The 13,352-nt window shown below is 44.7% G+C and overlaps 1 protein-coding gene across 3 annotated transcripts in view; it reads left to right on the top strand.

The window, feature by feature from the left end:
- The first annotated feature begins 459 nt into the window (after positions 1-459).
- LOC146174116 (uncharacterized) overlaps positions 460-13,352 on the top strand; it is a 28,906-nt gene continuing 16,013 nt past the window's right edge. The window contains exons 1-3 of one of the 3 annotated variants that reach the window (XM_084583413.1): positions 460-677; positions 2,318-2,478; positions 2,582-2,664. In XM_084583413.1, coding sequence (XP_084439539.1) covers positions 573-677; positions 2,318-2,478; positions 2,582-2,664 — 349 coding nt within the window. In that variant the 5' untranslated portion in view covers positions 460-572. The remainder of the gene's footprint in view (positions 678-2,317; positions 2,479-2,581; positions 2,665-13,352) is intronic. The other 2 variants (XM_084583415.1, XM_084583414.1) reach the window with 2 other exon arrangements.

Raw genomic sequence — 13,352 nt, 5'->3', positions numbered from 1 at the left:
TCGACTTTTACATAAAAAATTCACTTTGGCTTTTTATTAAAATATAGCGAAATCTGGAGTTGACGGGAGTATTGTTTTACTTGAAGTATCGCTTCACACATGTAACATGCAAAAATCATCCACGAATCATTTGAGGGAATCAAATGTTCAGCATCCAATCCAGGAAACCAGCAGAGGCTTTCACAAAACATTGCTAGATCTCTTTCTGTTTTATGGCGCAAACGATGTTTTCAGTTTTTCCGCGTCTTGTGAGCAAATATTACGAGCTCGAAAACTTGTAAATGATCCAGATTTCAGCTCACTAGGCGTAATAAAATAATCTGCTGCATTAACATTTGTCACCAACGTATTCATGCCACGTTCGTTATTGGCTGGATTTGAATAAATTACTAGAATAATGGCTGTAAAAAGACAAGAGGAAGCATCCCACATTTTGCATAACCATGAATTACTATTTAATCGCCGGAATTCTACGCGCCGCCGGAACTACTGCAAAAGTATACAGTTAGCATTGTCACAGTACCTTCTAGTTCCATTTTGCCCAGTTAACTTTTAAAGATATAAATAAACTCATGGCCCTCTTTTTTATTATCATTATGTTAGCTACAGCGGGTATAGGGGTGGGCATCCGGTACGAAGATGACATACTGCACCTTGACCATCAGCGTGCAAGTGATGTGAGTAGAATATCTGAATCATGTCATTTTAACCGAAGACGTTTCATTTGCGCGATTGGGTTCTTTTGTCTTGCTTAACACCGAAAAATTCTACAGAAGCGCGAAAGGGACACAGTAGCGAAAACATTGTCAAATACGTTTGCAGCCGCAGATGTGCACTCAAGACAAGCAAGTGTAGCATGAAGATAAGCAAAACACAATCTTAATTGTAATACATAGTTATGATGATATCTTGTCAGATAGAGGATATGGAGGTCAGCAAATTAATTTCTGCCGTGTTGCGTGCAAGACTCTTTATTACATATATTACGCGGCTGCTTAACGATTTCTTGATCGCTGGAAAAAATGAAGCGCGCACAATGCATTGAACGAACGTTTGTGCTATATTTGACTCATCCATATCTTATCAGGTATAACACGTTCGCTAGCATTTTATTACATTCTGTCTTTTTGCACTGTATGCGGGGCACTCACAAAGAATGTAGGCTATATTCTCGTCGCACACACAGTGTTGTACATGCAGTGTTATTAATTAGCCATACCTGTTACAAACAAATAATAGCCTCGCTGTCGTGCGTTCAAGCGTCTTGATGCATGTAAGCTGACAAAAATGAAGGTTATAGGCTACTGGCCGCGGCGGTCCTAGGCGTTGACGGAATCCTAGGCTCTTATCCTCTTCTTTAGAACTAGGGCCCTGCACGATAGAAGGTGGTTTACTTACTATACTGGCTTTACTGATTTAGTGACTATACTATACTAACTTCACATTCCTGTAACCTCCTTTCATCCTTCACATTTATATCCACTCACGTCCTTCTTCCACTGCTGGGTACCGTACCAGTTTCTTCTTACGGTTAACCTCCATGCATTTCCTCCTCTTGATTCTGCTATTGCATTCTGTGTAAAGGTAAGTTTTGGGTGCATGCCATCGATAATGCATCTCCTGTGAAGGCATTCACGAGTACACTAAAGAACTTGATCTGTTACGATATAGTGGTTTTTGTGTTTGACACCTACTCAACGGTGACTGGCATAAGAATATCAAAGTGATCCCTTGCGATTTTATGTACGCCTTATGAATTCGGCTACTTGCGATACCGCTAATGTTCTCAACGGTACCTCTGTGTTTTCATGCTTATCATTGATCACAAATTTTAGACTTAGTGCATAACCTGCTAAACCACCTGATAGAGGCGTAACAATCCCCTTTCAAAAAGCTGTATCAACATGCCATCATGACCTATCGGGAAGCTGTCCATCTCGGCATTCAAGGGTAGACAAGTTGATTTCCTTGTTATTACATCCAAGTTATTTTAAATATTACAGGTCCTATCACCTTTTATAATTACAAACAGTATGTATGACATTGTATGCCTGCAATTTCTCGATATCGAGATGTGCCTAATTTCCTCTTTTTCAGTCATCTAAACTTTGATGTTTGGTATCCTTTCTGTAAATGGGCCACATCTGTAGCTGTAGTTTCTGTGCTACTGGTGCTACATCGTATAAGTATTACCTCTTAGCCGACGTCCTGTCTTTTTTGCCTATCTAAAGTAAACGTTACCACTGCTGTGTAGTTGAGAATGTTCCTGCTTACACAACGTTATGCACTGAATTGCCTTACCTACCGTTATTTTCAGTTTACATCCATTGAGGAGATGCTGTGGGTAAAGCAGCAGACCACGGCAGTCGCCAACGTCCCTGGAACTCTCTGCCAGGCAATGTTGAAGTTGCGATATAATGGTGGATACAGATTTCAATACATTATTTACGTCCAAACTCGCTACGAACCTAGACGTCTGTAAGTGCCGAAGAGCTGCCACTGTTCTCGTTTCTGATTACCTTTCCGCCGGTTTCTTTTAAATAGGAGCTGTTATAGTTATTATTTCACTGGTTGCACACAGATCTGCATTCGTTACTACGTTGACTACAGGCGTGACTGGTAACCGTCACACTCACCATACTGTCTCCTACAAAGCAATGCAATGTAAGTATTTAACCCACTGCAAACTTTCAGTTTATTTGCAACGTTTTATTTTATTGCGAGAAAATTGTTGTAGACCACGGCGTGAAATTAAGAGGAATTATAGTTGCATTATTGTGAACAGTTTTCCATATTAAAAATATTGAGGACGTGAATGGATACGAAATCATTACCGCACTTCCAGCAAAAGTGCTATTTGTTACTTTCTCAAAAAGGGCTATAAGAAGCTCACCTAATTTAAAGATATCTTGAATTCAAAGCCAGTTGTACTTTCATATTGCATATTTGTGTTTTCTTATTGCATGTTTTCTGGATTAGAATATGGCATGCCGAGGTGGATTATTATGATGTTTTTACGTTAGTAGCAAATAATTGCAAACCCTCCCTCTCCATGCCATTGGTGAGCGAAAATTTAAATATGGCGAAATTTCTGAACGCTGTTCAGGCCTATACGATTACATGAAGTCATGATGACCAGACAGTTGAAGCTAGTACGAAGATGTAGAATTGCCAACGGAAAATAAATTGCAGTATACTACACTGATATGTACTTAAATGCCATAGTGGGCAAAAGCAAATAATTGCAAGCCCTCCCTCTCCATGCCATTGGTGAGCGAAAATTTCAATATGGCGAAATTTCTGAACGCTGTTCAGGCCTACACGATTACATGAAGTCATGATGACCAGACAGTTGAAGCTAGTACGAAGATGTAGAATTGCCAACGAAAAATAAATTGCAGTATACTACACTGATATGTACTTAAATGCCATAGTGGGCAAAAGCAAGTTCGAGAACAGGCATTGAGTAAATATGGCATGGGTCCCAGGAATACAAGGGGAATTTATTACTTGAGTTAGCAAAACGCAATAACTTAGGAATCATGAATATCTAATTTAGCAAACGAAATAACCGGAAGCGGATATTGAAAAGACCTTCAAAAGAGGCTAAAATGAAAACCTGTCATTATGCGAGATTTAGGGGTAATTGTAAATGAGTGGTGCAGTGAGCATAGGATGGTAACGACTCGAATTTGTCTAGATTTGATGAGGAATAAAAACTGATTGGCAAGGAAGGAGTCCATAATGAATTACCAGTGAGAGCGAAGGGGAAGGAATTCGTGGTCTCGCTGCAGAAAATACCTTTAACCGAGGAAGACCTCCCTATTGTAGAAACATTCAGAATGTCAGTTTTATCATTTCTGAGTACTCGACAGAATTAGCCAATATGATAGTTAAAGAGCATTGAGGTTAATTATATTGTCAGAAAATATTTGGTTAATGAAGGCCAAGATACGTAATGCAGCATAGGGGACAGAACTGAAAGAGCAATCGAAAATACTAAATAGGTGCAACGTGCCCTACATGTGGATGTGTAACATGCAGAAAAGAGCTCTAAAGAACAGTGTAAGCCTTGAAGCGGCGAAAAGGACATTGCGCAGAGGCAAAAATCAGGTATATTCGAAAGAGATGAGATGGGCAATATCATCACTATTACGAGCAATATAGGCACAGTAGTACCCGCCAGGTGGCGCAGTGGTTATGGCGCTCGACTACTATTTCCAAGGATGCGGGATCAAATCCCGGCCTCCGCGGCCGCTTTTCGATGGAGGCGAAAAGCAACGCGCCCGTCTGCTGTGCGATGTCAGCGCAACTTTAAAGTACCCCAGGTAGACGAAATTTCCGGAGTCCTCCTCTACGGCGTCTCTCGTAGCCTGAGTCGCCTTGTGACACAAAACTTCCCAAAACAACCAAGAAAGGTAACGTAGCCTGACCTAGGAGATCTATGCTGACCTGTACAATAGCCAAAGTAGTAACGAAAATAATGAGATTGGCAAGTGTAGATCAGATGTTTCGCCAGGACGAAGCACGTAGTTAGGAAAGTTTAGGAGTTATGAAGAGAGGGCAAGCATCTTCGGAGGATCAGGTAAATACATATTTATTGAAGAACAGGGGTATGTCGTGCATGAATACCTCGCCAACTGTATACACAATGCCTCTGATACAGACAGTACAAGAATTATGAAAGAACCCTAAGGTTATCTAATCTAACAAAGTGGCCCGAGTTATGTCAAAATGGTAGACAAATAAGGTTTATATCGAATACGTTCAAGGTATTTACTAAGGTCATCACTAACGACATAAAAAAAATATTAGGCATTAGTCATTGAAAAGATCAAAAAGGATTTCAGAAAGGATACTCCCCAATCGATCATCTCTATGCTATCAACCAGATGAAAGAAAAATGTTGCGAACATAACAACCCTCTGTACATAGCATTTTTTGTTCTACTATAAAACCTATGACTCAGGGGAAACGTCGGCAGTCATGAAGCTTTTTGCGAATTCAGGGTGTAGATGAGCCAAAGCTCGAAGTGCTGCAAGATACCTATAGTGGCTGCACTGCAAACATGGTTGTGCTTAAAGGAAGTAATAAATTTACTATAAGGAATTTTCAATAAGGCAAGGAGGAACAATCTTCATAGCGCTGTTCCCAGCTTGCTTAGAAGAAGTATTCAGATAGTTGAAATGGGAGCTGTTCGTTGTATAGGCTGAGGACACCTCTTTATCCTGCAATTTTTTTATGAAGTTGCTTTGCTGTGCAACAAGGGGACGAATTGCAAAGAATGCATGATTCCCTAGAGAGAAAAAGCCAAAATATAAGCCTAACAATGATTTGCAGAAGACAAATAGTATTCTAAAGCCTAGGCAAGGAACAGTAGTTTAAAATAGCTAGCGACGCAATGGAAATGGTAGACGAATATTTCTACTAGGCTACTAAGCGCATATAAAAGCTGTAGATCCTGACCATGAAAGGGAAATAACTGGAAGAAGAATAAACTAAAGCATATTTGGAGAGAAATTTCAAAAAACGACTACCAGCGCACCCGCATCTATTAAGAGGATAGTGAAGTCTTACATCTTACCTGTACTCACCTATAGGGCTGAAACGTGCAGGTAAACGAAATGGGTTCTACTACAGTTGCGGACTACATAAACAACTATGGAACCTAAAACGGAAGGTGTAATATTCAGGGAAATGAAGAGTTCATTGTTGGTCAGAGAAATAACTTGAGTGAATAATATTTTAGTGGAATTTATGAAGAATAAATGGGCAAGGGCAGGGCATGTAGTTCAAAAAGAAGATAACTTAGAGTCGCCAAGAGTACCGAACTGGAGACTAAGGCAAGCAAAGCAAGCATATGGCGGCGAAAGAGCGATAAACGGATGTGTTTTAGTTTGCAGAGACCAAGCGTATGGTGTTAGCACAAGACCGTGTTGACTGGAGCAGTAGGCAGAGGCTACGCCCTGTAGTGGGAATCTTTCTGCTGATGATGATCGTGATGAGGTTACGTTGCATGAAGTCAAAAGTAAGCCAAAAAAGAGACTTCGAAATGGCATTTACGTCCTACATATGATCATGAGACGTGTTTCATACAAAACTTAATTTTCTTTCTTCACAGGGGTCTAAAGAGATGGCAATAGCGATGATTAATGAGACTTGAATAATTTGTGGTCAGAGTTCTGACACAGTTGTAGCTCGAAAAAGGATACTTTGCAGTGTGTTTTGCCGAATTAGTTGAAAAACTCCCTCACATTCACAAAACTCTGCTTTTGGTCATCGGTAGGGCTGTGCGCTTGGAGTTTTTCGCATGGAAGCTTATCGCTTGACAACGCAGTGGCAAACGAGGATGGATGGATTCATTGATGTCATTGCGCCAACTTTGAGAAGATGTGATAGTCATCACCATGCTCAACCGTTCTTTTTATGCATTTTAGTTTAAAGAGCCCTTGAACTTTAATGCTTTTATATTTAGACAGTGGTATCTTTAAATACCTGTGTTTATTTTCGATTTAGCTTCCAAGTGGCCCTTGACTGCTATTTTTCACCAATCTTCAAAATGTCTGTTGCCAGCCTCTACGACCGATTCACTCACGCTTTCTTTATCTGCAACCCAGAGGGCCTCGGCTAGGGTGATTACGTCTTCTGCGATGTCTTGATGTATGACACAGTGAGATATGTTAAGTTGTTTCCGGGCAACTACTGCATATAGCACATGTGTCCTCTTCCTCATGAAACTTTATTTTGTAGCTTCTGGTTCTAAAACACCCTGATTTATCTTCAAAGAGAAAGGCCGCTGCCTCTTGAGTCATCATAAAAGGTTTCCTTCCTAAATTGAGTGCCCCTTTATCTGTACGTTTGTAGGTTCGGCTTCTTTTTTTTTCAATCATTCCATTTTTAACCCCTCTCTTCTTTAGCAGTCGTTTCATGCTCTTTGTTTCTCAGCCCTGCCATCCTAAATGTTTACTAGTAGCTTTCTGGTCCGTTTTCGCTCTCTTCTTTGAGTCAATGCATAGTCGGTATAAATATTTAAATACATTAGCTGCCCACCTATTGTCGTCCAATTTCCTGAGGCAATCTTCATATAATATTTTCCTTTGAGCCTTTCGTACCTGGAAGGACAACCAGCCCATGTCTCACTGTGCTGCTTCGTTGTTTTGCCTTGAGCTCCAAGTAGTAGCTTCCACTTATTTATCTCTAACCCTGAATGAACCTCTGGCCTTAAGCACAAAACTGCGGTCCCGAAGGTAAGCCTTGAGTCCAGTTCTTCTTTCTAGATACCTTTAGAATTTCTTACCTCTTGTACCCACTGTTACGTTTCTCCACCGAGAAGTGGAACAGCTGACGCGGCCACCGCATAGCAACAGGCAGAACCGCGAGCGGATCGGCCATTTCGACGCCGTTCATCGGCCGCGCAACGCTTCCTCCCGCCGACAAGTCTCAACGTGATCCTGCCACGCGCCAAATGTGTGTGCGTGCGTGTGTGTGGGCAAACGCCGGGCAAGCCTGGAGCTCGTGAGAGAGGGCGCCGCCCTCGCCCGTCTGCAGGAGGTGGAGGAGATGAGGTCGGACCATCTGCGATTGAGTCATTCGTCGGGAACCAACATGTTTGGCTCTCCCTTTCCTGTGAAGGTTTACCCTTTCCCTGTGAACTGGAAAAACTATAAAAAGCAGCGGCCGACTCCGCTGAGAGAGAGACTACTTTGACGCGCCGTTGAGACGACGCTAGACACCAGCTGTGTGAGAGTGTCTGTAATCCCTCCGGGTCAGCTTCACTGCCCGTTTCTTCATGATGTTGCAGTAAAGGTTGTTTCGTTAAAAGACGCCTCGTCTTTGCTGGCACCTTTGATGCCGTCCGCCGTCGATGGAGCCGCCAGGGCGCGCTACCAAGGGGCGCGCAAAACCCAAACTTAACAATTGTTGAACAGCGGTGGGATGACGACGACCAAGCCGTAATCGTGGTCGGTGGGACGACGACGACCAAACCGTAACCGTGGTTGGAGGGACGAGCCAGGCGATACCGTCGTCCAACAACTGGTGAACAGCGGAGAGACGAGGACGACCAAGCAGTGACCGTGGTCGGTGAAACGAGCCAGGCCTGACCGAGGTGCAACATCTGGTGGGAAGAGCGGAAATGTCCGAGGCCTGACCCGTGAACCAAAGCAGCTCAGCGGAAAGGCGGGAGCAGTGCAACGAGCCCTGTGTGATGACTGGTTGCCTGCAGCGGAACGACTGCGTTGGATTCTTGGCTGCGAGGTTTGGTGAGTGCGGGACTTTCTTCTACTGGGTTTTGCCAGGCTTTTGTTAAGTAGAGAACAGAGCTGGTAATTGTGTTGTCGTTGTTGCTGGGTTAAGTGCAGCAAGGCAATAGTGTGCAGTAGAGAAGGCAGCACTCGGAACAGCCATGGGTTTGGATTTGAAGTCGTTGCGCAAACCGAAATTGCTGGAGCTTGCGGAGGAGCTGGGTCTGGATTTGTCAGACAAACTCAGAAAACCAGAAGTGTTAAAGGCTATTCTTGCGTTGGAAGCTGAAGATGACGAGCTTCTGGAATGCCTTGAGATCATTGACGAACGTCAAGAGATTCGTGAACGTAGAGAACGTCATGAGAAAGAGATGCGTGAACGTGAAGAACGTCACGAGAAAGAGATGCGTGAACGTAGGGAACGTTTCGAGAAAGAGGACGCCCGCGTAAGGAAACTGATGCAGCTGGAGATATCAGCACATAGAATGAGCGTGGAAAGGATTAAAGCTTGCAATGCCACTCAGTGTAACGGTTCAATACCGCGAGATGGTCTACCCCCGTTCTTCATCGCCGAGAATATGGCAAAGTATTTGGCAGACTTCGAGAATGTCTGCAGAAGTAAACGTTTCGAGCGAGATAGTTGGGAGAACAAGTTGGTAGCTCTTCTCCCCGCTGAAGCGTCTGAAGAAATCAAGCGATTGGTTGGCGACCGCTTGAAAAATTACGATGAACTAAAAGAGTCATTGCTGATACGATATTCGATAACGCCTCAGGATCTTCGGAAGAGATATGAGAGCGAGAAACATTGTAACGACGCATACTTTGATTTGGCCTATCAGTTGAAAGCCGCTGTAAGCGAATGGCTAGGCAGTGCGGAAGTTCCGGAGCAAATCGAACTTGCACCGGAGTGTGAGAAACAGCTTGGGGAAGCGGCCGAGCAAGGTGACCGCAGTAGCGAGCCGACCGAGCCTCTAACAGAACAGCATCGTGTTACCTTGGTCGAGCCACTAGCTGAGACGGTTAGCACATGCTTAATCGGCGGGAAGTCCGAAGTGACGCCGTTAAGCGAGGTGAACTGCATGCCGACCCAAGTAGCTGTAGGAGATACAGTTCCATCAAATGAGAGTGGGGAACTGGTAGTAACTGAACCGTCTCTCGAGTCGAAAGCAGAAGCTTGTGGAGAGCGCGACGGAGATGAGAAAATTTCGGTTTCCGAAATCAGCTGTGTCGTAGAGCAGGGCACGCCGAAAAACGAAGTGCCGATCAGGGAAACTGCGCAGCCCTCCAGTTGTGATCAGCCAGGGCAGACCGACGAGGAGTGCGCGTCCGCTGTAGAGAGCGAGACTTGCGAAGGCGACAGCGAACGACCAGAGCAGAGTCAGAATAGTTCGTGCTCCGAAACCACGCTAGGTTGTATTCGCGAAAGCAACCCCAGTGCGAACGCGGACGTGGCACACATGACCCTCACGCAATCCGAAGCGCCCCAGCTGTCGAAGGAGCTTGATCGTGCGCCGGTTAACGCTGAGCGATGCGGCTCATCGGAGGACCCGTGTAACGTGAGTGGCGAGCCAGAGGAAATGCCTAGCTTGAGGGCTGGCATAAGCGGTTGTTCGGGTTTGACTGATAGTGAGTCAAGCGATGCAGCCGCGGCGCCGCCAGAGCAAATGCCTAGCTTGAGGGCTGGCGTGAGCAGTTGTCGTTCGGACTTGACGGAAAGTGAGTCATGCGCTGCTGGCCGCGATGCAGACGCGGCGCCGCACTTTGACTGCTTTGACCACTCAGACGACACCTGTGTCCTACTAGCTCCGGTAACCGCTAGCTTGCCAGAGCTCGCGCCGAAAGAAAGTAGGACTAGAGTATTCAAGTGCTGCCATCGAAAAACGCGGAAGGGCAGGCGCGAGAAAGAATGCTGCCATCGTAAGGACACCAAACGCATACGGTTGCGAAAAGAAAGCAGAAAGATAGTATTCCAGTGCTGCTGACAAAAAACGCGGAAAGGCAGGCGCGAGAAAGATTGCTGCCATCGTAAGGAGAGGACACTCAAACGATTGCGAAAAGAAAGCAGAAAGCATGTGTTCCAGTGCTGTCGCGGAAAAGAGCGGAAAGGCAGGCGCAAGAAAGAATGGAACAAATTGAAGCTATCGCGAAAAAGAAAGCGACTATCCCAACAGCACAAATGCGCCCGTGCCGAGAAAATGCGTGACTGGTGCGCAACCCGTAAGAAGAGGGATAGGTTGTTCATGAAAGTGAGTGATTCATCCTCATGTAGGTATTTGAACAGAAACAGGAAGGTACGGTTGTTCCGTGAAACGGACAGCCGAAGGTTTAGTGAAAGGGGTGATCTCAACGGTAACGCCGATGGCTTAAGTCGAAGCCCATAACGTGAGAAGAAGCCTGTATTCACTAGTTGGTGTTTTTCTTCCTGGCATAGGATTTTGAACAGATTGCATTGCATTATTTTTGTTTGAAGCGCTGTTTTTGAAAATGCGATTTGCAAATTTGTGGGCGCGTTCCAAGTGCTGCTAAGCTGCCCTTTAATATAGATGGGGGCATAAGAGGGAAATAGTCTGGCAAAACTTAGTGAAGTTTGTGCCGTGCTTGCTGGCTGACCGGTTGAGTTTTTAGCGTGGTTGTGACGTTGTAGGTTGTCAGAAAACTCTCCTGAAGACAAGTTGCAGAGTGCCTTGGAAACCCGGACTTGCCAAGGAATTCTTCAGGCTGACTGGCTCAAGAGAAGCTGAGACGGACGACCCCGGCTAGCAGCAACATCCCGATCCCTCCGGACAGTGGATGCAGTCCCCTGCCCTTCGGGATCTCCCTTCCCCGGCGGGGCAGTCTGTTACGTTTCTCCACCGAGAAGTGGGACAACTGACGCGGCCACCGCATAGCAACAGGCAGAACCGCGAGTGGATCGGCCATTTCGACGCCGTTCATCGGCCGCGCAACGCTTCCTCCCGCAGACAAGTCTCAACGTGATCCTGCCACGCGCCAAATGTGTGTGCGGGCGTGTGTGTGGGCAAACGCCGGGCAAGCCTGGAGCTCGTGAGAGAGGGCGCCGCCCTCGCCCGTCTGCAGGAGGTGGAGGAGATGAGGTCGGACCATCTGCGATTGAGTCATTCGTCGTGAACCAACATGTTTGGCTATCCCTTTCCTGTGAAGGTTTACCCTTTCCCTGTGAACTGGAAAAACTATAGAAAGCAGCGGCCGACTCCGCTGAGAGAGAGACTACTTTGACGCGCCGTTGAGACGACGCTAGACACCAGCTGTGTGAGAGAGTCTGTAATCTCTCCGGGTCAGCTTCACTGCCCGTTTCTTCATGATGTTGCAGTAAAGGTTGTTTCGTTAAAAGACGCCTCGTCTTTGCTGGCACCTTTGATGCCGTCCGCCGTCCATGGAGCCGCCAGGCCAACGCTACCAAGGGGCGCGCAAAACCCAAACGTAACACCACGGAGTACCCTGTGCTTCATTATCGCGGCATATTTGTCCCTTCGCCCTGGTGGTCTCATTATGTTGCATTTATACCTGTCCTTCGTTCATCCAAAGCCCAAGATATCTGAATTCTGCCAGTCTTTATATATCACTCTCTTGTAATACAAGCTTTTTATTATTGAATCGATTATTGCCTTCAAACCAGATAGGTTAAAGCAGACTGCATCTCTGTCATTTTCACATACATTAACCAATGCTTGTAAATTTTCCTGTTTATACGTTAATAGAAAAATGTTGTCCACGCACATTATTTAGGAATCATTTTTTTTTGCATCCGTTTGCCTCCCTTACATGAGAGATTACCACCAAGAATGTTTCTTGTCGACTTTGTCCCATATTTTGTTATATAAATCATGAACAAGAGCAATTATAGTGGGCATTCTTGCATTTGTCCTTTTTATACCTCGACAGCAGAGGTACTTCTTAACACCCCCCATGCAGTCTCAGCTTTATTAAAACGAAACCATTATCCTGCTCTACGTAAACACAGCCATGCTTTGTATGAAAAATGAAGTCCGGGTAACACGTTTCTTTGCGCTATGCACAATGTGAGATTGCTACAATGTGTGTTGGTACCAGATGCATACTAACCATGCGCATAATAACTTTGTACTGAGCACGAATGCTCATCAAGCGCCTTATCAGCTATCATGGTTAAACACGCCATCCAATACACAGTATTTACTTGCTGAGCTGATTCCCGAATACCATTGTAGGTTGTTCGCGTTAAAAAAATACGATACAAATTATTCTAAGCAAGACAGGAGCACATGCGATCTCAGTGCTCTCCATCCACAAACCTAGATCGGTTATGCAGCGAGCCATTAATTTCCCTTTTAATGATTCCTCGATCGATGTTTTTTCGCTACATATTCAGTGCTGCTGTACCTATTTGCAAGGTTCGAGTTAAAAATGTTAATTACTTAATGTATCCATTCGGAATCGAGAAACGCTTATCAAAGTTTGATGCTGAAAACGCTTCAATCTGTCAAATTTATTATTTTTGCTGAAAATAATGACAACTTCCACTATATCAAAGGCTTTCCCGATTTGTACAACTCTAGGTAGTCAACAAGATAAATGTAGGGAGCCACGAAAACTTGCCGACACACAGTTTATCCATACACACACGGTTTGTCCCAAACCGCAAGTGACGTGAGCTGACTTGTTAAGCATGCTTTTCATGGCAGTACGGAAGATTACTGCAATCTCACAACACAAAATTATTGTTGTAAATATTGTTCAGTTTACCCTAGAAATAAAATGAACAGAGCAAACCAGCATAAGAAACACGCCGGTATCAGTGACTGTGACGCTGAAAATCCGATGTGAACCGAATATTGTTCTTAGAGATATAATTTTTTTTACCTCACCGAGGCCTGCAAACTGTCGTAACGCAGTGCACGCGGCGATTATGTAGTGCTCAAATTTTGCACTGGCCAATATAGGTACAAGCAGCTTAAACTAACCACTAACTACGTTACCAAAATGTCAATTATCCCCTTGAGATTAAACAGTGATGGTAATTAGCGAGTACTGACCAGTTCGTAAATGCGCTCATTACCGCGACGACGGCACAGATTTATATTTAATAGACACAGATTATGTCGATATATGCCA

Source organism: Amblyomma maculatum, chromosome 11, assembly GCF_055883805.1.
Source record: "Amblyomma maculatum isolate TAMU_Amacu chromosome 11, ASM5588380v1, whole genome shotgun sequence".
Lineage (NCBI taxonomy): Eukaryota > Metazoa > Arthropoda > Arachnida > Ixodida > Ixodidae > Amblyomma > Amblyomma maculatum.
The sequence above is the reverse complement of the archived record's forward strand: the minus strand, read 5'-3'. Positions and strand labels throughout refer to the sequence as shown.